The sequence below is a fragment of the Bombus huntii genome, chromosome 16 (genome assembly GCF_024542735.1).
Source record: "Bombus huntii isolate Logan2020A chromosome 16, iyBomHunt1.1, whole genome shotgun sequence".
In the NCBI taxonomy this organism is placed as follows: Eukaryota; Metazoa; Arthropoda; class Insecta; order Hymenoptera; family Apidae; genus Bombus; species Bombus huntii.
In genome coordinates, this window is record NC_066253.1 from 7,188,184 (window position 1) to 7,212,424 (window position 24,241).

At 40.4% G+C, this 24,241-nt stretch overlaps 1 protein-coding gene across 19 annotated transcripts in view; it reads left to right on the forward strand.

Moving 5' to 3' along the window:
* The first annotated feature begins 4,407 nt into the window (after positions 1-4,407).
* Positions 4,408-24,241, forward strand: part of LOC126874421 (uncharacterized) — a 171,172-nt gene continuing 151,338 nt past the window's right edge. For all 19 annotated transcript variants that reach the window (XR_007692789.1, XM_050636453.1, XM_050636463.1 and 16 more), the window contains exons 1-2: positions 4,408-5,197; positions 19,191-24,094. Coding sequence is in view for 18 of the 19 variants with exons in the window: in XM_050636453.1 (XP_050492410.1) it covers positions 19,225-24,094 (4,870 nt within the window). In the remaining variant the exon portion in view is untranslated. The remainder of the gene's footprint in view (positions 5,198-19,190; positions 24,095-24,241) is intronic.

Below are 24,241 nucleotides of genomic sequence, written 5' to 3' on the forward strand. Positions count from 1 at the left end.
GACCTAAACGCTAGATTCATTTAGTTATCCAAATTAAGCATATGCACTTACTTATAATACTTATAAATTATACGTATCTATAATAAGTATTAACTTATTGTAAATAGACAGCCATGGCACTGCGCCACGCAAAAAAAATTACTGAAAATTCTCAACGCGAGAATTGATTGTAATTTCAACAAATAAATAAAAAAAAAAAAAGTGAAGCTAAGTAAGAACGTTGAGGTTTTGCAATTATTTTTCAATCGATTCAGATATTCTTCTTATTTCAGTCTCAATTTACCATAATATTTGATGACCTACGGCAAGAAGCAAAAAGTTAACAGTAACCAGACCTTCTACTATTACAATGTTGAAAATGTAATATTGGATTGGTAACTAAGTGATTGCGGATTTTATCGATATCACCAAATGACAAAATCCGCAATCACTTAGTTGCCAACCCAATAGAAACCTGGATATTTCCACTGAGTTGTACCGAATGTTCAACTATTTTTTATATCTCTGTCGTTGCTAGACTGCGGATATTTATGTAAATTCATATTTGGCGAACACAACTGAGAAAGTAGTACTAAACAGTGATTTGTTCCACTGAGCAAATATTCCAGCAGGTACTATACCTTTTTTTAATTTTATCTTCTTTTATTTTTGCATATTACACGACATACCCAATCATATTAGGTCATCCCATAAGTTCGTGCCGACTTTTGTGTATACATTTCATGTGTCGATTTATAAACATACGGCGATAAGGGACCAATGCACTTGAGCTTAGCTGATCGAGAACAAGCTAGAGCAGATTTTTGTGGGTATAAGATCGTAATATAGCGAACACAGTGACTTCTAACGGTAAAAAATCATGAGTGAAATGCGTATCCATTTTCGACGTCTCGTGTTATATGAACTTCGGAAAGGAAGTTCTGTAACAATTGCCACGAAAAACATATGTGCTGTTTACGGAGAAAATGCGCTTTCATCTCGCACCTGTAGGAAGTGGTTGCAACGTTTTAGAGCTGGGAATTTCTGTTTAGAAAACGAGGAACGCTCCGGGCGTCCTCCTCAGACAGACGAAGATAAAATTCGGGATCTTGTTGAAAAATCACCAAGTGATACCATTAATTCAGACAAATATTGCACTCAGTTAGAAAAATTAAGAGAAGCGCTAGCTGAAAAACGACCAGGTTTAGCGAATAGGAACGACGTTATCTTCCATCATGACAACGCTAGACCGCATGTCGCGAAAAGTGTTAGAAAAAAATTCTCTGAATTTAATTGGGAAATTTTACCACATCCCCCATATTCTCCAGACATTGCCCCATCCGATTACCACCTGTTCAGAGCATTACAACACTTTTTAGTAGGTAAAAAATTTGAAAATATCGACATTCTGAAAAATAGCTTAGAAAATTATTTGAAAGAAAAACAAGAGAACTTTTATCGAGACGGAATAATGGCCCTACCAGAAAAATGGCAAGAAGTTGTACAACGAGAGGGGGATTACATTTTTTCATGAAACTGAAAGGTATGTAAACGATCTTAACATATATAACCGCTCGAAAAACGGCACGAACTTATGGGATGATCTAATACTTGCACCTTTCAATTTCTGCCCTTAAACGCTTAAAAATCCACTGTCTAATAATTGCAAATCGAAATACCAAGAGCTGCAAGCTTGGCGTTTTTTTTTTTTTTTTTTGTTTCTTTCTTCGAAAACGCTTGCCGTCAGTGTCGATAATGTTTCGCATATGTTGCACAAGCAGTCGTTTACCTTGCGGCTAAATCGCGACACGGTTTCCCCGACTTGTTCGCTCTCGGCAAATTGTATTCGGCCAGGCCGAGTGCTTCGACGAGACAAAAGTCGGCGAACGGAATCGGCTCGGAACGAGGTAGACCGTTTTGGACAGAAGATCGTCCGGATCGTAGGGATTCAGCGCGATCGACACAACTGCAAACGACCGTATATCGGTGTCGAGGTCGGCACAGCCGATTCCTTTTATTCGCGAAAGCTGATTAAGTCGAGAGAGAATTCGAGACGATGGTAACGGAGAAGGAGAACGTTCGGGGAAAGCAACCAGGGCCTCGTTATTCTTTGCTCGCTTGCTATCAAGGGCGTTGCTTATCGTAGTTCGTAGTACGTATCGATAGTGTTGAGAGTAGTTGGCAGGTCCGTGGAGACTGGAGAGTCGTGAGATGATGTGAGAATGATCCTAGATGGACTGTAATTATATCGGTTTATGGAATTTAGCATTTTTATTAACACTGGAACTACCGATAGTTAATACGAAGCTATTTCTACCAAAACCAGTGAAAATGACTGGTCTTTAAAAAATACCTAATAATAGAATATTTTTATATTTATTGATTTATTACTTTCTTACAATAGAAATTCCATGTTATTTAGTACATTTTTGGTATTATTAATCCATCTGGGGCCATGATCCCTAAACGGGTGTTTGACTGGTGTGGTATTTCTAGTGTTAGCATCGATCTGGAATTTTCCTGATAACTGATATCGTCATATCGAATGATATACAGAAAAATTGTTAAAACGCGTGGCAAGTTGTAGAAAACGAGGGAACTGGTTAATTGGGGTTCGACAAACAGATTGCAGGATCCTTTTACACTTTGACAAGTATCAGTTATTTTGACTGGTATTGGTATAAGTAGTCTTGATACAAAATTATTTTCAGTTTGAATACATAGAGAACAAAATAAAATTCATTATATTATTCTTTTAGTTACCGTTGCGAAAGTCATTACATCATTGCGGAAAAAAATACAACATGAAGTAGAAATTCTAAAATAAAATTATAAAACCAGTCAATTTGACTGGTGTGGTAGTTCTAGCGTTAATACGTAACACGTGTACACGGTGTAAAGAAACGTTTGCCCGAAATCCACAAATATGTCTCGATAGCGTCTGAGTATTCATGGGCGGGATCGTGCATGCAAGATGTTCCGAACTTAAATGGTCACACTGCGAGACTTTGATCTACAGAAGCAGAAGGAAGGAAAAGAAGAAAAGGATGTTGGTAATATCTGGAAAATTAAGGCGGTAATATGTATGAGAGAAAGGTGGTCAGAGTGTTGACCTAGGCAACATATTTGAAACTCGTGAAAATCAGCGACGAGGAAATTAATGTACAGGCAGAAAGAAGAAAAAATGCTATACGAAGTTCTTGAAATTCAGGAAAATTCTCGTCGTAGCGTAATTAAATCCATTGTTCGTTAATGCGAAGCATGTGTCCGTCCGCAAGGACGATATTCCGAAACGAAGAATTAAAAGTAATCATCTTTTCTTATATTGTTGTATTTCATGATTACTCGCATCACGGTATTACAATTTCGTATAACAGATATTTTTTTCTTTTTATCTGTGGAATAAACACTCGCGGTTTGGCCGTTTAAGTTCGGGACACCCTGTATATATGCAACATAAAATTAACGAAAGTGTAACATTTTTTTCTAAGAGAACGGTCGAGTTGCGACCTGATTTCTTTGAGATCTTCGATCCTCGCGGTGCAACACGAAAATCTCCACCGACACGTGTACAAAGTGTACGATACGTTTGTGACAGCCAAGAGATTTCTTCGTGTCCTTCGTACTGTACGGTGGCTGCGAAATGTATTAGCGCGTAGCCTTATTTTTAAACGAGACGTTTTTCAAACGATTTTCATAACACCTGTCGTACTTTCGTACGAACGTTATTCAATTAATGACGGAACCTCGCAAAAATCGTGCAAAAGCTCGTAGAAACGTTTCAACAAATGCCATTGACAACAGATTATCTTGTACGGCTGCACGTCCACATATTACGACTGAACATATTTCTCGACGAGGCGAAGGTCTTTGCATTCGTTGCGAGATATTTCAGTAGATAAAATCACAAAGATTCCCACGAAAATAGAGCTAATACCCAAACAAGTGTCGCCAGCACTTTTTAAGTTATCTCGACGAACTTGTGGCGTGACTCTATAGACGACATCAGAATCTGCGCGATTCGTATCGTTGGTCGGTAACTAAATACATAAACAAACAAATATATGCGGAGTATAACCTCGGAGAACAGAACGCTGCAAAAAATGCTTGAAACGATTCACGCGTGAATGCTACCGCTTAGCGCTGATACATTTAACACGTGGCTCGTTTAACGCCGCTCGAGGTTTGCGGCATGAAGTCGTGTCCAGAAGGAAAAAAATCTCAACCTTTTCGCCAAGATCGCAGTTGGCAATATTCAAGCGAAATAACCTTAAACTGTATCTGTAGTAAGTGAAATAACGCGAACAACTATACAGGCGATCCAGGCGTGTAGTGAAAGCCTGAAAACTGTCCGAGTTGGTCATGTTGAGAGTCACTGAGTAGCTGATCGCTGATACGGCGATGCGTCATAAGTAAATACGCGCCTACCTGTAACTCGTTATCGGTGTTAACTGTGGTCCCCTGTGTCGAATAGAAGTGGCGTCGGTTGGCGATCAGTTGGTCGGACCACGAAACGAAGCGCGTCGGTCGTCGCGAGAGTTCTCCTCGCGTTCGCGGTTACTTCCAATCCATTCTCTTCTGTTCGTCATTCTCGACGAGCCGTTTCTTGCTCTTTCTCTCGCCTTCCACCCCCCACCTTCTCTGTTTCACTTGCTCTACGTGCATTACGCGAACGAGAGTCGCAGTCGGTCGCCAGTGTCGGCACAGAGGCATCGTTGACGCCGTGTCCCTTCTCTCTCTCTCTCCCTCTCTCTGTCTATTCATCTCTTTCTCTCCTTCTTCTCTTCCTTCTTTTACGTTCTTTCCCTTCCTTTTCGCTCTCTTCTCTCGATTAATTCTTCCCTCTCTCCGTTTCTGTTCTCCTTCTTCCTAGCGATGCGCCGTGCATCTGACGGTACTCGCTCGCTTTCCATCCACATTCGCCGCATCTTACGCCTTTTTTCCATCCTGTTCGTTGGATCGTCGCGTTTCCCGTCACGGGCTATCTTCCCACCGAATTGTAATAAGTCGAACGATCCTGCGTAAGGTGGATTCGGTGATCGGTCGGTTGCACCGTGTTCCAACAGTGAGTGTGATCTTTCTCGTTGGCGAAGATTTGTTCGAATCGTAGTGTCGAGGACTGCGATTATACGCGTAGCAGTGGAAATACCATAGAGCGGTGGGAGTCGATGCTGCGAAAGAGATAAGCGCCGCAGGTTTCAGGAAGGCTGAAAGTTTGGTAATTAACCTTTGACAGATTTATACAGTGCCGCGGATCGTAGAATGGCTTTGCAAGCCGATAGATGGCGCTTCAGTGATCTTCGTTTCACGACAGCTTTTTACAATTAACGAACCCAGTCTGTTTCTATAATTATGAGGTCGCAGATTCATAGAAATAATAATCGGGCTTTTCAAATGATACGTTCGTGCAAAAAGTTGTCGAAGGACGAATAAAGTAGCAAGCAACGAGGTCGCGATCGCCGATAGCCTGGCGTTCAACCAACGATATCTGCTTTTGTAGGAAACTTGAAACTACAGAATTGCACAAGATGCACGTAATATGAAAAAAAAGGCATAAAATTTGGAAAATAATGGCGCTTTCTATAATACGTAACAAGTAAATCAAGTTTCTAACGTTCTTGGTTAGAAATATAAATTTGCATGAAAATCCGTGCGCCGATGAAGAGGACGCGCGTTTATCGCTACGATCACCGATGACTCGCTCCTGGTGCTCTCTCTTTAAAATGAATCTTTTCATGTATCATACTTACACGTGTCTTTCTCCTTGATCTTCGCGCGCAACAACTTCGTAGCAAATGTAAAACATTTATAAAAGATTTTCCCAGTGTGTACTTCGTTAATTATATTCTTGAAAAATATCCAAACAGTCAAAATTGACATTTTTCGAATTTCACGATAGAACAGCCTGTCGAAGGTTTTTCTAATGGGAACGTTGAAGAAGCGAGGTGTTCCACCGTGCGTGTAACCGTCGTTCAGAAACTTTCAATCTCTTCTCGTCGATGCTAGGCACGGCCGAGAGTACTCGATATTTATCGCGAGTGCTCCTCCTAACTGCCAACCGATAATTCCACGAATGGTTACGTGCGTACCCCGAACGTGAACGCCCAACAGCATTTGCACGTTAATCCCTTCAACGTTCGTATGAACTTGTTTTCTTAATGCCAGCAGTAACGGATTTCCTTTATCCTTTAAGACGCTGTACTAAACCTGATGCGTTTCGGAATATGTATTGGCTTGGCAACAAGTGATTGGGGATTTTATTTTATTATTAGGTGGTAATGACAAAATCCCCAATCACTTAGTTGCCAACCCAATAGAATTTGACAATTTTTCTTCCTACAAGTAATTACGATAATAATAATAAGTTTTGGCTTTGAAACTGTACAATTTTTGAAATAATAGACAAAATAGTATGCGGAATATGTTTTGGAAATTTCAAGAGCATCGGATCGGTGATACGTGGGATATGATATTTCGCGGGTTAGAAAAATATATTTTCGAGAAAAACGTAAGAGAAGCTTCCGCATAACATTTTTCCATAATGAATGTTCCGCGTTTTCGTCGCTGTAGCTTCGTCAGGATTTTGAAGTGTGATCATCGTTTGAAACGCGATACTCTGCAACACGTGAAATTTTAAGAAAATGAAAAGAAACTGAAATTTGAACAATTTTGAGAAAAAAGCATTTCTTAGTTTTCCATATGTATTATTTGATTTACGCCCAAATTTGTGGAAATAGCCAGCGCAATGTCCCGTAACAATTTATCGATAAGATTGGCGATTTAAAAAAAGAACTGTGTCGCGACTAAAATCGTCTCTCAACGTCGCCTGCAATTCGTTTCGTAACGAGTATGCGCGGAATGTGCTCATCGGCGTTCCTCATTTATGTAAGCGTCGTAAGCGACGATTATTCGGCCAGGATGCGTCTTACAGGGACGTTTTGAAATACAACAAACGTAGATAAATAATCGAATCTTCTGCTCTGTGTAACGAAAACTAGTCCGTTGTTATTCCGTATTTTTCTCGTAATTTCGTAACGAGGCATTTTTGCGCCTACGTTTACGTGACATTTTTCTCTTATTCTGAATATAACGTGTCTTACGTTGATCCTACACTACCAACGGCAGTTGACAAAGCGAACTGGTCGCTTGGATCTATTTTTAAATTTCCTGAGAATTTTAAAAACCTGTTACTCTCGCAACCCCTTACAACCTTATAGTTTTATTCATCTCATGCGGGATATGCTAATGTCCAGCGTCGTACGATCCGCCTATTGATCCTCAAATGTTGGTTTGGCAACTAAGATTTTTTTTTTTTTTATTTATTTACATTTTACAATTTGTCCAGTAGGACATTTGGTAAAATATTATAGCTTAGTGGTATAATAATATAACATGTGGATGGCTACCCCCAGTGGGATACCATTTTCGAACGGCAACTAAGTGATTGCGGATTTTATCGTTACCACCTAATGACAAAATCCGCAATCACTTAGTTGCCAACCCAATATAACAGAGTCGTGGAAAGTACACGGCATAAATTTTTGCGTTTCCACGCAATGCCATGTTTCATAAATGGGAATGGTTTCGCGCTAAAGAACAGGAGAAAGATGGCTGATATTCTTTTTTTATTTTTTATAAATAATCTGCTTGATCACTTTCCACTTGTTCGTGTTACAAGTTTGAACGCACGTTCGCGTTACCTGCGTAATTATCTTTTGATTTTCCGGGTTGAATTCCTCGCGAGCGACGTTAGAAACAGCGAGCCGATTTATCAGGATACGTGCGCGCATACTAATGCCATATCTGATCCAGTTGATCTCTTTTCTCTATCCCTTCGCAACTTTGAACATTCCGTGTTTACGGTGTTTAACGCTTAAACAATCATAGTGTAATATCTTCTTATACTTATTTATGTATTAGTTTGTCCGAAATGTTTCTATCGTTTTATAAGGAAGTAATACACGCGCAATGTTTTTTTTGTTTTATATTAGTTTATTGAATTGTGCAGGTAATAGCGGAGATAGAACGAAAAGGATCATAGCTAGTTCAATAAAATAATATAAAACAGAAATTGTTGTTCGTCTATTGTCATCTTATGAAACGAAAGAAACTTTTCGGACAACCTAATATTTGTCTGCATATCGCGTAACACGTAAATGTAACATATAGCGAGCACCTGATGTCGTTTCATTCTCACAATTATGATTTTCGATCCTCACAATACCCTTGACAATGTAAATCTTCCGATACTGCACAGAAGGAGCATAATATGTTCTGTAATCTTCGCTGTTAAAATAGCTGAAGGTATTAGTTGTACCATCGAGAACCTCAAGAATTCGCATGTTGTTTCATATACAACAACGTGTACGTAACATATGCGTGGTTACTCTGTAATTCCATAAATCGCATTAATCACGTAAATTCTCTTCTAAAAATTCTTTCGAGCCTCTTCTCTGACAATGTTATCTTATAATTTGTACATTGCCTAAATAAATGAACGTTCTAGTATGATATAATATAATATAATATAATATAATATAATATAATATAATAAATAAGTTTACTATTTAGTAACTTAACTGTGCTATCTTTATCCTTTTCTAGCATATTATAGGGCTGGTGCTAAAAAGTAATGTTAATAAGTGAAGAAATAAATAAACTATCGGCGCCGTTTTGCGGAAGAAAATAGGTGGCTGCTTGTATTAGGTTGGTAACTAAGTGATTGCAGATTTTGTCAATAGGTGGTAATGATCGCTTAGTTACCAACCCAATACGTGGTACGATGCGATAGAAAGATCGAAAATCGCTGCGATATTCCATCAACAATGGAACAGGGTTCCTAGTGAGCGCGCCACGGTCGTTGAAACGCGTGCATCCTGCAAACCGACGGTCGGCAATCGACAAAGAAGCTCGCTTCACCCTTCCGATACTATCTAACGACGATAATGGGATAACGAGAGTCAGGATAATTAACCGAGAACGGTGGTACTCGTTGAACCAATCGAGTCTGTCAATTATTAGCCCGACGACAGACGTTCATTTCAGACTTTCAGTCTATCTCATTCTCTGCCTCTCTTCTCTTTCGATTTTTCCCCAATTCCATGTAACTTTTCTCTGCTTTCGTTTCTCGTGTGCGTTCTACCTTGGATGGAGATTACAGTCGAATTTAGTTACGGTCAGCAAACTGTCCGTGTTAGGAAATTTATGGCCCGTAGAAAATTACTCTGTGTTTCTTCGGCAAGAGTTATGGTTGCTCTGTTAACGTTTCGTGGAACACACCGCTACTTCTCCATCGCGGCTCTTAATTCCTTCCCCTTTTTCCCCCTGGCAACCGAATTAACGTAGTTCTACCGAAACTCTTATCGATATTTAACAGCGCGTAATTTATCTACGAAAATTCTATTTTCGTTGTTTCACGTTCGTTACGAAAGCCTTTGACAAATGTAATTTCGATCACTCCAATTGTTTCATCAATTAAAAGCTAATAAATTTTAGAAGCTTCGGTTCAACTTTCGGTTCAACAAACGTTTAGAGCTTTTACGGTGTTTGAGTCGAAAGCGACTGGAATATCCGAAATTCGTAAAGAAGTAAATGCTTAAGGAAATGTTGAGGTACGTCGTGTTATAAATATCTTTTACGATATTTCTCGTCGCAAAAGTCCAATACGTTCAATGGCCGATTAATATAATTGCCGATTATATAATAATTATTTTTAATGACATAATGTAAATTTATCCTTGATATTTATCGATGATACATCATACTCGTAAACAATAACACGTATTGGTACAACAGTGTTATGTCAACATAAATTTGTGCTGTTGCAAATACAATTTCATCCGGACTTAATTCCATTATTCTTCCACCTATAATTGTTTACACATCAAAATACAAATACTAGAAAACGTATAATAATGTCCCTTTACGTTTGAAATATTCTTCTCTTACAGTATGATATATTATGTTTAAATTAAGAAATATTTCCAATGTATATATATTAATTTTATATTAACCATTGATAATAAAATCATGCCTATAACTGAGATTATTATATTTAATACTCTTATATATATGTAAATAGCAGAACTATCATTATCAGAAAAATTGAAACAATAGAAGCTAGTCCAAAGATCATCAACAGTCCTGTTCTCATAGTTAAATCAAACTGTAACATTATTTACGTTATTTATAATTATTATTTATAATATTTTCTGTTATTTTGTATGTCATACAAATTCTATAGCCAAGTACCTTAGAAAATGTTGTAATACTCTTATACATGTAAATAGCAGAACTATCATTATCAGAAAAATTGAAACAATAGAAGCCAGTCCAAAGATCATCAACAGTCCTGTTCTCATAGTTAAATCAAACTGTAACATTATGTACATTAGTTATAATTATTATTTATAATATTTTCTGTTATTTTATATGTCATACAAATTCTATACCTAAGTAGCTTACAAAATGTTGTGATACTCTTATACATGTAAATAGCAGAACTATCATTATCATAAAAATTGAAACAATAGAAGCCAGTCCAAAGATCATCAACAGTCCTGTTCTCATAGTTAAATCAAACTGTAACATTACTTACATTATTTATAATATTTTCTGTTATTTTATATGTCATACAAATTCTATAGCCAAGTACCTTAGAAAATGTTGTAATACTCTTATACATGTAAATAGCAGAACTATCATTATCAGAAAAATTGAAACAATAGAAGCTAGTCCAAAGATCATCAACAGTCCTGTTCTCATAGTTAAATCACACTGTAACATTACTTACATTATTTATAATATTTTCTGTTATTTTATATGTCATACAAATTCTATAGCCAAGTAGCTTAGAAAATGTTGTAATACTCTTATACATGTAAATAGCAGAACTATCATTATCAGAAAAATTGAAATAATAGAAGCCAGTCCAAAGATCATCAACAGTCCTGTTCTCATAGTTAAATCAAACTGTAACATTACTTACATTATTTATAATATTTTCTGTTATTTTATATGTCATACAAATTCTACAGCCAAGTAGCTTAGAAAATGTTACAATAAGACCTATTCCTAATGTAGTTAAAGTGATCATACCTAATGTCATCAATATTATTTTAACCTCTAAAAAGACTGATACAAAAGCAGCTAAATATGACGTAGAAGGTGTCTGTAAATAATAATTTTTTAGTAGTTAAATTGCATGAAAGACATCCAATTAATAAGGTTTCAGTATGTCTAAGAACCTTACCAATTTAGTTAGCCATATTATAATTGAATGGTGGAGTGCGTCTAGCTCTTTCAGATATAAATATAGCGCAAAAAGAAATGGTGATGAAGCATATGCTAATGAAATTATGGATTATTTACTAGATAATACATGTAAAATAGTTGCAATATATTGGGTTGGCAACTAAGTGATTGCGGATTTTGTCAATACCACCTAATGACAAAATCCGCAATCACTTAGTTGCTAACCTCAATAGTTGCAATATTTACGTACATAGCCATAATCCACATATACCAATGAAATTGTCATAAATTTTCTGGCCCTAGCAGGCAATTTCAAAAAAGATTATGTAACTTTGTTCGACTCGTGGGGGCTAGGGGCATCATAGGACTTGAAAATTCGGTTATTTTCCGATTTTACGTTATAACTGGCTGTAAAATCGACAAACAATTTTACCAAATGATAGCCCCAATTGAAAGAAGTAACTTTCGTCCGATAGCGTGTTTCCTATCTCTTACAATTAGTATCGGAAAATAACTGGATTTTCAGGGGTCAATCCTATCCCTTGGTAGTAGTTATATATCCTCCGTATATCCCCAAAGTCTCATAATTCTTCGAATTCGTGCGTCTTCCCTTGACAGCCTTATTTTATATTATTTACCTTCCCATTCGACTTTATTATTTCTCACGATTTCGAAATATTAGGTTGGCAACTAAGTGATTGCAGATATTGCCAACTCAACAACACTTAATGACAAAATCCGCAATCACTTAATTGCCAACCCTATAGTATCTCACTTTGACCATTGATTCCCATCGCTAAATTATGTTCTAATTACTTGGGCAGAAAAAAGGCGTTATATTTTTATTGCATTTCACCAGAGACAATAGGATTTCAATGTAACAGCCAAGGGAACAGAAACAGGCGTATTACAGGAACAGAAACAGCAATACAGGCACAAAGATGTTCTTTAGGAATGATAAACCTGTGGAGGAAGAATGAACTCATTGACGACGAGAAAGAGCGGAATTTCGCAGCAGCGTTAAACATAGGGACCTCTCTACCCAAGCGAACACTTTCAAATTTACATCGATGTTCGATGATGGTTTTCTTCGTTTGTTTATTGGAACAGCACGGAACCGACTCGATTACGTCAACCTTCGATACAAAACGTTTATGTAATCGGTGGCGACAGAGTGTATTTTTGTAATCGACTGCTGCGTAATGCAACACCGACGTATTAATTTCAATAAAGATCACATATTGCGTTTCCTTGAAGCGTACTGTTCCTCCAGGCTGTCGCCACTATCTTTCTCTTTAATTATCTTTCGTTGTTCCAGTTTCGGCAACGATCGTGGAAAAAGCGGAAGCGAGGTCTAAAACCACCCAATTTCCATCCTCCTGTTCTCAAGAAGTTTCGTCTAACGCGCACGGTATATTCGCGTACAAAAATTTTCTAAGTGTTCGAATATGTTCGCCAGCCACTGTACGTACAGTGGCCGGCATTAATGTTCCAGCACTCTACTCGGCTAAACTTTACTTTACGGATTATCGTTCTTTTCTTCGCGATCTCGTAGTTCTCCACGTGTTTCGACCGAGAGAGACAACGAGTTTGAATTGTTAGAGGTCATCGAATTCGTTTTTTCTTTGGCGGCTACAATACACGGTGACTGTTAAGAAACTGAAGATCAGCTTGATATCTCAGAGAATGCGAGGCATCGAAAAGTCAAAATGTATTCGTTCGATCAAGATTCGTTCCATTCTTAGACGCGATGAATTTTACCTGGTAAATGATAAGCTCAGTCGGTTAACGAATTACGTGAGATGGTGATTTTTACCGACTCACCTTGTACATGTACGTAAACATGGCGCATGACCCAGCTGTTCTTAGATTCGTAAAAGCGTTTGCCGGGACTGGAAAGAGAGAAAAAGGGAGAAAGAGATAGAGAGAGAGAGAGAGAGAGATGGCGGACGAAAGGAAAGGTAACGGGACCGCGAAAAACGCGCTAAAAAATGACTAAGGAGTCTCGCTTCGGGCTCTTTGCGGGTTGCCGAGGGAATCGGTTACGGTCGTTGCTCTTCGCTACTGTACGACGTTGCTTCTTCCGTTGCGGCCGCCAATCCGATCACCGCTCTGTCGCTTGACTCACCAGTTAAAACTCTGTTTATCGCGATTATCCGAAGAAACGTCGCGGCCCTCGGTTGCACCCGAACAAATCTTCGCTTCTGAGAACTTGGCTCGCTATAGCCCTATAGTTCTCGTATAGTCCGAATCGAGCGAACACGTATACAGCGTAATCGCTGCAAATCTTCAGATAAACGCGTGGCTGGTCTCACACGTATCTAGTTTCACTAAACTACGAAAGTTTCGTAATTTTTGCAACAACCCTGGCCGGCAGGTGGCAGTAACGTCGTCGTTGAGATATTCGCTGGCTATCGCGGCAGTAACCACGTAAGTGGCAGTTGTGTGGGAGAAAAGTAACTGGTAAATGGAAACAATGTTGTTTATCCCGAAGTTATAAAACATATCCGCCGTTATTAATTCCAAGTTTTACCAAGCGAAATTGGCTTGCCTCGTCTGCTGGAAAATCACTTTCTATACGAAGAGTATAGAGGCAATTACAAACGTCGGAAGAGTCGTTCGGAGACCGCAGGGAAAGAACAAGTTCGTTTTTACTTATTTCTTGGCTTTTACGAGAAATTATCTGCCAGAGTCAAGAGACTAGTATCACGCTTATTATTGTCAATTGCAGAAAACATTCCAGTAATCTGAGATATCGTAAATTCTAATGAAACTTCGATCATTTTTGTCGTGTGATTAAAGAAATCTGTAATTCGATATATCTATTGGCTTGGCAACTAAGTGATTGCGGATTTTGTCAATAAGTGGTATTGATAACATCAGCGATCATTTAGTTACCAACTCAATACTAACGAATTTTTACGAGGCATCCGTGACGTTAATTTTTCCTTTATTATTGTCATTAACCCTTTGCACTCCTGTGTCGAGCGTGACTCGACATCACTTCTTATCTCAGGGGCTCCTTTGTCGAGCGCCATCTTTTTTTATGAAACATGCGATAGAAGAGCAGCATTGGATCCTGGAAATTGTTTCAAGATATGTCATACACTTAAAATGTGCAAGATACAACAATAGTGTGAATAAAATTGGTATTTAAGTGAATTTCTTTCTTCCTTTGTTTATTTCAACTGTCTTATTTTTTAGTACAAGTAAACTTTAAATAAAACACCTAAAAGCTTTGGGAGCTTCTGGTATCGAAATTGAGGTAAAATTCCGAGTGCAAAGGGTTAACGATGCAATGTCCAGCGATATTTCTGCATATTATTTATCGCATTTTGCACTCGCTGCATCTACAATAGCATAAACAAGGTTTTCGTAATATTCCTGAAAACGTGAAGACACCAAGGGGCGACAGAATTTATTACGCAAGCGAATAATAATTTACAGATGGAAAAATGCATAGGATCCATGCAACACGGTGAAATATTTACCCTGTTCACGATACTCGTAGAATACTCGTTGTAATATTCGTAGAGCGAAAAAATCCGTATTTTCGTTTCGCCGTAAAATAATTTCGGTATTTTCGTAATCTATTGGCTTGGCAACTAAGTGATTGCGGATTTTGTCAATACCAGCTAATGACAAAATTCGCAATCACTTAGTTGCCAACCCAATAACGTAACGTAAATAAATGGGGCGGCTAGTTATCAACAGGTACGCGATCGGCAGAAATTCCGAGTATTCTCGTGGCGGCTGCACATGCTCCTGGAAATAATGAATTTTTCTAAACAAAGAAAAACCAATTGTTTTCGTTTAGTTCGTATTTAATCAAATTACCAACATTATTTTATTTCGATTATTACGAAATTAGGCTGTCGTATATCTGCAAAGTCGGTTGTGCCGACAGTGTGAAGCTGACACTCTCGAGACACGTCGACTACGAATTCCAATTAATTCTACGATGTATGTTGGCCCAAAGAACATAATACGCATGTAATTAGTTAGCGAACGGAGAGATCGAATTTGCCACGAGACGCAATGAAATTCTTTCGTGTCAGAGACGAAGCACGAGTCACGTAATATGGTAGTCGAGATAAATGTATGGCTGAGTTAGATCGGTTTCTCGTAATCAAGGTAACGCGATACCATGTGCCAACCGCGACCGATATTATCCTGGCGCCTGCATAGCGTCTCGCTAAACTCGCCACCAGCCTCTATCCTTTCGCTTCGGCCTCGAAACCGTTTGCTCTACGGTTCGTTAGCGCGAACGCGGAAACTCTGTACAGTACATACCGTTCCCGTTGCCAAAGAAACATTAACACGTTGACTGTCGCGTCACCCATATTCGGGTGACAGCAAAGTTTCTGATAGGGCCGTGTCATCCGTATTCGGGTGACGCTTATTTGACTACTTGCGAAGGATCGTAAGTGCAATACGATTGTCCACGATTTGTCCAATCGAAATCTTTTCGTCGGTCTTCCGGAAAGCGGACAAACGAAAATTATTCGTTGGACAAATCGTGGTCAATCGTATTCCACTTGCGAGTCGATGAAAAATATTCGCGGCTATGTCGATGAAGAATTCTTTTGTCTGATCGTAATTTTATTTTAACACGTTCACTGTCGCGTCACCCATATTCGGGTGACAGCAAAGTTTCTGATAGGGTCGCGTCATCCGTATTCGGGTGACGCTTGTTTGACTATTTGCGAAGGATCGTCGTAGGTATTTGAAAAGATATTCCACAGGAAGCAATAAAACTATTGAATTGTTATAAAAGTAATACGAAAATGGTTTATTAAGAAAATTATTCAGAATGTAAAAATTCGAAGCATTCTATACAAAGCTGAGTTTGGTCGGACAATTTGGACAATAAGTTGTTGTTTTCTTTAAATTCTCCCGTGTCTTTGATCGGTCCGTTCGACGTCTTTTATCCGCATAACATAGTTTGCACGCGCGACTAGTGCTTCTTGCGAAATCATTTTTTCGAACGGCGATATTATGCCGATTCCGTCGAAGACAAGGATTTTTGTATTTTCAGACAACCCTAATAATTTTCCAGCTAATAATTCTCTAAATCTTCTAATATTTACATCCTTCCTTGTTGCAATTTTCTGATACAAGTAAATTTATTATTTCGTCATCAACGAACAGCTCGAACACGTCATATGGATTAACATCGCCAGGTAATTGCCTAATGAGACCGTCTGTCTCTGGAAAAAAATGATTTCTTCCAACCACTAAATTCATTTCATTCATCAAATTGAATTGTACTTTTCTCGGTATCATCAGTTCTTCTTTCTTCCTCAATCACCAATTCTTGTAAAATCTCGTCAACAGTATCTTCGTTACATTCAGTATCACTACGATTGCACTTATCAATATCCGAATCAGAATCAGACGATGTAATTCTATTTATATTTCTATTTCTAGGAAATCTGATTTCTTCCTCATCGCTGCTATCCGAATTTGCGTAAGCCTCGTAAAAGCTTTCTTTTTCACTGCTGTTTGACTCACTAAGAAATAAGTTTTCCATTTTTCTTTTCGACATTGTAACGAATTAGGCCAGAGATTTTATGTTATCTTAAATATCGGTGGCAGTCTAGCAGAGTGCGCTTGGTATTGCAGCATTCGTGGCATGAAGGAGATTTCGTTGAAAACACGCGCGGCAGTCAACGTGTTAACGCGACGTAGCGTCGTGTCGATGTACGGTACTCTTTTCTTCTTGCGAAATTTTACAATTCGCTAATAAGTAGCATGCACGTGACAACAATTACCCTGTCTCGGATTTCAGCAATTCCACGCTTTTCAGTGTCTCTATCTGTTATAAACATAACGTTAGCTCTGCTTATTGTTGAGGTTGAGGTTGACTGATTCAACAACGAGTAAATGAATTTGTAATAGAAAAGTATATTGAAATAATTAAAGATATAAATGTAATGTATAAGTTTATGCTGATTCACATGCTTACTCTCTTAGTGTTACTAGACAATGCAATGATAGGGAACACGTTCATATATTTGTCGGATTAAGGTTGGAATTTTGGGCGTTCGATAAACTTTCACTCAAATTTACCATCGCGGATATAGCTGATATTTATTGGTACAAATGTGGCCACTATAAGTAATAGCGGCGATCGGATGGTCGAGATGTTGATGACGACGAATTCAGGTTCGATAACGAATCCACGGTCCACGGGATGACGAATGCGATGCAATACACATATAACTCCACGTACAGGTAAAACTTATCTGCATGAACTCCAAAAAGTCCAAGTGGAACTGCCCTTATATATTCTTCCCCCCACCTCTCGGGTCAATCTTTGTTTTTAAGGGGGGCTAAGGTTAATTCGTACAAAAATAAGGCATGTTTTTGTGAATTACTTGTGACGACACAGTTAAAATCTCTTTATTAAAACCAATAGTACATTAAAGTATGACATTCGAAGAATATTGTATAAAATTTTCACGGAGAAATATTAAAAAATACGGCAATGGCAGCAATTATTCGGACGTGTCTCGGAAAAAAGTAGAATTGCTCATAACTTGGTGCTGGATCATCTGAAATGAAAAAATCAAAGTTCATTCGTTAGGTAACAGTTTTTCCCAGGTAACTCTGGGAGGGTTTTTCGAAATTTCAATTTTTCACTTTTTTTTTGGAACACTTTGAAGGGAAAATTGGCCGCAAATATTCGCAAAATCGGCTAATTTATCCCTTCAAAGCGCTCCAAAAAAGTAAAAAATTGAAATTTCGAGAAACCTTCCCAGCGTTACCTGGGGAAAACTGTTACCTAACGAATGAACTTTGATTTTTTGATTTCAGATGATCCAGCACCAAGTTATGAGGGGCACCGCAATTCTACTTTTTTCCGAGACACGTCCGAATAATTGCTGCCATTGCCGTATTTTTTGATATTTCTCCGTGAAAATTTTATACAATATTCTTCGAATGTCATACTTTAATGTACTATTGGTTTTAATAAAGAGATTTTAACTGTGTCGTCACAAATAATTCACAAAAACATGTCTTATTTTGTACGAATTAACTTTAGCCCCCCCCCCCCCAAGGAAAGCCATATAATCATTCCATACCTCTGTCAGGTACACGTCCTCCCGTGACCGTGGCTACGTTCAGTGACCCACTATGTCACTTCGAGTCCAAGCCCATTGTCATAAAATCGGATTAGAACATTAAAAATATTTCTTATCTTTATTACTTAAGTGTAGCTATAGTAAAAGTCTGGACTATTGGAGTTTTTTCCAACATTCCAAAAGAGAAGTCCCGATGTCCTTTCATCTCCGACATATTTATAGCAACAGGACATTACCAAAAAAGTTACGCTTATAGCTTTGGCTAGAGGCTACAGGGAACATAAATAGAAATCTGTTGAGATAAATAGAAAACATAATGTATACTCAAGGTTACAATAATGTGCACCTTCCCCTATTTAGAATATTTCTGCGTGATAGCAGTCTCCGGATCACGGATATACATGAATAAAGATGTAGAGTTTTTCTTGAAGTAGTTACTTCAACACTTATGAAGTAGCAGGACTCGTTAAACGTGTCGTTGTTCGTTTGTCAGACGGCTACGTTGTCGAAGTATGACGAACAACTTGGTCAACAAATCAAGTCAAATGCGTACAGTATATAACATCTGCATATATTTTATAATAATATTAATTGTAATTATTATATTGGTAATTTCCATTAAAAAATACTATTAATTTTATTTACTCTATTATTAATTTATTAGTTTATAAATTTTATAAATAATTTTTTAATATAGTCTAAAATATTATATGGTGATGCTTGTGCGACTTATTCCTCTTTGTTCGATAAATATAAACAGCTAGTAAGAAACTATGGCGCATTATAACTATTCCTGTTGTAATCTGAACGTTTCAGCGAAATTTAGCTAATGCACAGAAAGATTCGACGAACGCTTGATTTCAATTCTAGGCGGTGGCAAGCTGCGCTTCCTGGGTACAGGAGGATGGAGGCGGCGGAGGAAATCGTCGATGAGAATCCCTGGAACACGGACGCGCGAACCGATCGCGATTCCACGCACCAAACTGACAAGAGCGAAGATCAAGGGGAGCAAGAGAAAGTTCTGTCGATAGACAAAGTTACAGTAGAAAAGATCGTCTTAGAATCTGCTGGTTCTCGCGAGGTTCTTTTAACGAAGAATGAAACTTCGTTGAAAAGGAAACTTTCGATAAAATCCGAGCCTGGTAAGCCAGCGTTTTCGCGATCAAAAACCAACGAATCGGCGGATTCTAGAAAATTTCGTGTTTCTCTTCCCGAAGATATTCTTGCACCTAACAGTACCGATATCTGTAACGATGCTCCGTCAAAAGAAAACACGGAATCAACGACTACAGAAAAGAGAATTAAGCCTGTTAAATTAAGCAAGAGTCCATCTATAGGCAGCATAGCGATTTCACTGAAAAATCTTACCCCGACGAAGATTTCGAAAAAAGATTGGCGGAAAGACGAACTTGTTGCCGACAGATCGGAAAATAAAAGGAAGAACGAGCCTAGCGGGAAAATCAAAGAGAAAGAAGAACAGGATAAAGATACGAAGGAAGATAAGGACAACGAGATAGAAGAGATCGAAGCGAAAAATCGATTAGAGAAGAGCCAAACAAACATCGAAGTATTGCAACAGAACCTGAACACGAAAATCGACGCAAACACTGCTCAGAAATATAAAAAGAAACTACTAGAATCGCGAGAAAACCGGGCTCTCAAGTTATCCGACGCGGAGCCTGGCCAGGAGAAGTTGGCCAGTAGAATCACGTTCGACGAGGAATTTCTGCAGAAGCATAATCTCGACAAGAGGTTGAAGATCGAGGAGTACGGTTTGCTGGACGTGAATCGCGAATCTGTTTCCACTGTAGAAGAAGAGTCAGACTCGAGGAAGAGGCCTATCTACAGCGAGAAGGTGCTGGAAGTGGAGAAGAGGTGGTCCGGGGAGTTCCTGAAGAACCAATTGGATCGTCACTCCTCGGAATCGTCCAAGTCCTCTTACGTGGAGGAGTTGGGCAGTGTTTCCTCCAGGGAGAGCGAGGACTACGATCCTCAGACGCCGCTCTTCGACCAGAGAAAACGCAGGCCCGAGTTTGAACGATCGATCGATCTTCCTGGCAACAGAACTTGCGAGGAAATTCTCGCTGACAGCACGCTCAGTACGGTCGACTCGGATTCCTGTCTCGAGGACAGGATCAAGTCTTTGGACGAGGACATCAGAGAAAAGGAGAACGAGAGAATCGAGAATGACTCTGACAATGTGGAGGTTGATCGGCGAAAAGAGATAGAATTGGGAGCTTCTAATCTGTGGAACGAGTCCGTGTATTTATTGTCGAAGGAATTCTGGAATCCTAGGAACGAGACAGCCAAGAGTTTCACAGAACAACCGAGGATCGAAAGCGAGAAAATTTCGAGTTCCACGAACACAGACAGCGTTGATTTTGCGTTAGTTAGAGAGAGTTGTAAAACAGACGGCTACGCGAATCTGATAAGAGAGTTCACCATGGAGGCGGGCACTTCCTCTCGCACGAAGAAAGAGGAGAAACAAAAGAAGAAACTGGGCCTTCGTCGTCTGCTGCCTGGTTTCTTCTCTCCGAAGGATTCTCGAAAAGACTACAAGAAGAAGGAGTCTAAAGAGAGAAAGAGGCCCGACGACAGACACTTTGCTCGTTACCAGCAAAACGGGAACTACACCAGGTCTCCTGACACGATGAATCTGAACGAAGATATAAAGAGGAACGTGAAGTTGGACAACAGCCTGAACGGGTCGATAATCGAAGAGAGGCTGGACGAAATTAAGCGCGAGCTCTTTCCGGATCAAGGACCCATAACGAGCACCCCGGATCACCTAGCCAGAGACGAGGATCACGAAGGTCTGTTACGCGATCGAAGCGGAGCTCCGAGATCTTACACGACTGATTCCAGTCTAAGCTCTATCGCTCCGGACGAAAGGTGGAACGAGCGGAACGCGCAGCTGGGAATCTCGCCCGACATCAGGAAATTCGAGCAGAGGCAGAAGCGCGAGGAATTTAGCCAGAGATGCGGCCAGCGATACGGCCAGCTGGAACGAAAACACAGTCTGCAGGAGCCGAATCACGCGAGTAGACCGCCTTACTTCTTTCAGAGGAATCACGCACCTTCTGGAAGGATCTCTGCTCCACCTAGCGAGAGGTACCTAGTTAGGCCCAGGGCCATTCATCCGATGGATCGACCGTTGCCCGCGATACCTCACTCAAGGACCGAATTGGCCAACTACGAGAACTATTTGGAGGAGCAAGAGGAAAGGCAAGAGCAAATTGCCAGATATGGAAAGAACGCGTACGATAAGCCGCCGGAATACCTGAACGAACCTGGATTGTACGAAAATGACAATCCTCCTGGCCTGATTTTGAAGTCCGTGTCTGCACAGGTGAAGATTACTAGGCAGCCGATAGTAAATCAGAATCACAGAGCCCCTTTGGTAGGTAGATCCCCCAAGTATCTTTCCTCGGGGTCCAGTCAGAAATCTGGAGATTACGGGGATTCTAGTTGCACACCCAATTCTAGCCAGAAAAGCGAATTCTCGCCATCCAGTTCGAAGAGCGGCGAATATTATTTACATTCGCCTCGAAATAGCGGGTCTCCCAATGGACGCGAGTTCGACGAGGAAGATTCTAGGCAAGAAGGGATCTACGAAAATGAGAAATCGCCCTCCAGATCGTCGACTAGATGCATGGATGAGAGGATTTATGACGAGACTCCTGCCTCGCCTTCTCCTTGCCAAGAGAATTTGGCCAATGCTAAGCAACTCGACCGTTCGATCGAAGACTCTTTGGACAAGAGAGTTTCCCCGTCTCAGAGAACTCGTTCGAGAGGAGAAAGACCTGTTTCGCCGAGAGAAAATCTGGCGAATGAAAAACGCGAGGATGAAAGGCAAGCTGGAGAAGCGAATAATCGCGAGGAATCGAATCGTGGTCCGACTTCCCCTAGCGGAAGCCAAGGCAAACCGATTTCTCCCTTTGGATCGCGACAACGTCTACCAGCTTCCAGGAGAGCTCAGCCCAACGAGCAGATTCTGATAGCTTCTCCGAAAAGAGAAACCACCTGCGAGACGAGAATACCACGTCCTTCGAACGACTCCAGACGCTGCGCTATAGAATCACCTGTTCACATGACGAACACACCCCGTAAACTTGTTAACCTTAATTCCGTGGATCAACGTAACCAAGATTCCAGTCCAAATAAGGATGCTACTATGACTAAAGGCACTGCAGGGGCCAATGGAGACTTTAATACAGAAATACCGAGACCAGAGCCCATTTACGGATACAAAAATCAAAGAAACGCGGTTGTTAGCTCTCCAAGAATTCATTCGCCGGAAAACATAAACCATAGATCGGATAATGTAAATAGAAACGACGGCGATGACAGAGTGGCTTGGGTTCAAGCACACACGTCTTCTCCACAAGCGAGTCCACAGCAGCCAAGCGAAGCTCGTACGAGTCCGCTGAAAGAAGTGCAACCAAACACGCAGAAGTCTGTCCATTTGACCGAGTCAGGGTCCAAAGAAAATCATCATCATCGAGAGCAGACTCATCATTCGCAAAATGCTGTTGCTTCTCGTCAGGTGGAAATTCAATTAGCACGAAACGCTAATAGGGTTGGCGTAGAAGAGCAAAGTGTTTCACAGCAGCAAGAGTCTCGGCCAGAAACGATGTACGTTCAGAAAATCTGCGAACCAATGTATGGACAACGGGGAACATCGAGCATTAATAGCGGACCTTTGTCACCTTCGAAACAAAAGACCAGACAGCATTTAGAAGCGTTCTACTGGCAGCAGAAGGCGTTGGAAGCCCATAGGAAGTCACTGGCGTCTCCTGTGAGCGCCAGCTCCAGACAGATGGCTCGAAAAATTGATTTACCCGAGGTCAGGGAAGCGGTGTACTGGCAGCAGCTCAAGAAGCTGGATGAGGAACAACAACGACGTATTTACGAGCAGAATCTGATGGAGGAATCCTCCTATTGCAAGAAGAATCCCGTCAGAACGTCGACACCTAGACAAACTGCGATTCGAAGTCCCACGAGTGTCGCCGTGCCTGTTGCTCATGGTAACCCAGCTTCGTGGTCCGCTGGCAATCTTCGATGCTCTAAATCGAATCCTATAGGAAAACCGCCTCTAATGCAGAGTCAGAAGGGCCAGAATCAGCCTGTTTTGATCGTCAGACCTCAACAGGCCATTCGCGATCGTCGCGATTTGGTTCCATCGACACCTCTGGACCCCGCTAGACAAGAAGCTCAAAGAAGCAAAAGTGCCTCTCCACATTTTCACAGAGGAGAGGGGCAAGTGGTTCCGAGGAAACTCGAAGTTTCTTCGATCTACGAGCAGGAGGCGAATGACGTCGATGGAAAGACAGTCGCTCCTCCGCCGATTTTTAAGAGGGGAAGCTTGATCGGCGGAGAGTGTGTGGAGTACGGAACCGCCGGTGGCGCCAAAAGGGTCAGTTTCTCCAACCAGTCGGCCGTTGGTCAGGATTTGGCTAGTGGAAGCTGGCCAACGAAACATGGCACTGCCCCGGAACCACCGACCAGGAGACACAGGAGCGAAGACAGTGTTTCCGATTCCGATTCCGTGTTCTTGCATCAGGAACGTAGGGATGTGAATTGCCTGGATGGTACGGAGTATGACGCTGACAGACCTCTGCCGCCTTTGCCCAAAGACGTTGCAAGTGGCGCGAGAAGCGTATCTATAGCTGGACCAGGACCCGCACGGAGTGTCGCCTATAACGAAGTTCGTTGGAATAATGGGAACGACCCTAGGAGAGCTGTTAGTCCGCAACGAGTACTTCAGCAAAAGGGTGAGTGCCGTTTTAGTCGATTTTTTTTCTCGCTAAATCAATTTCACCAACCAGTGAATTACGGTTACGTTCTTTGTCTTATTAACACTTTACCGACCGGCAGCTCAGGCGCAGATTCTCCCTGGCGCCGGCTCTGTTTCGGTTTAG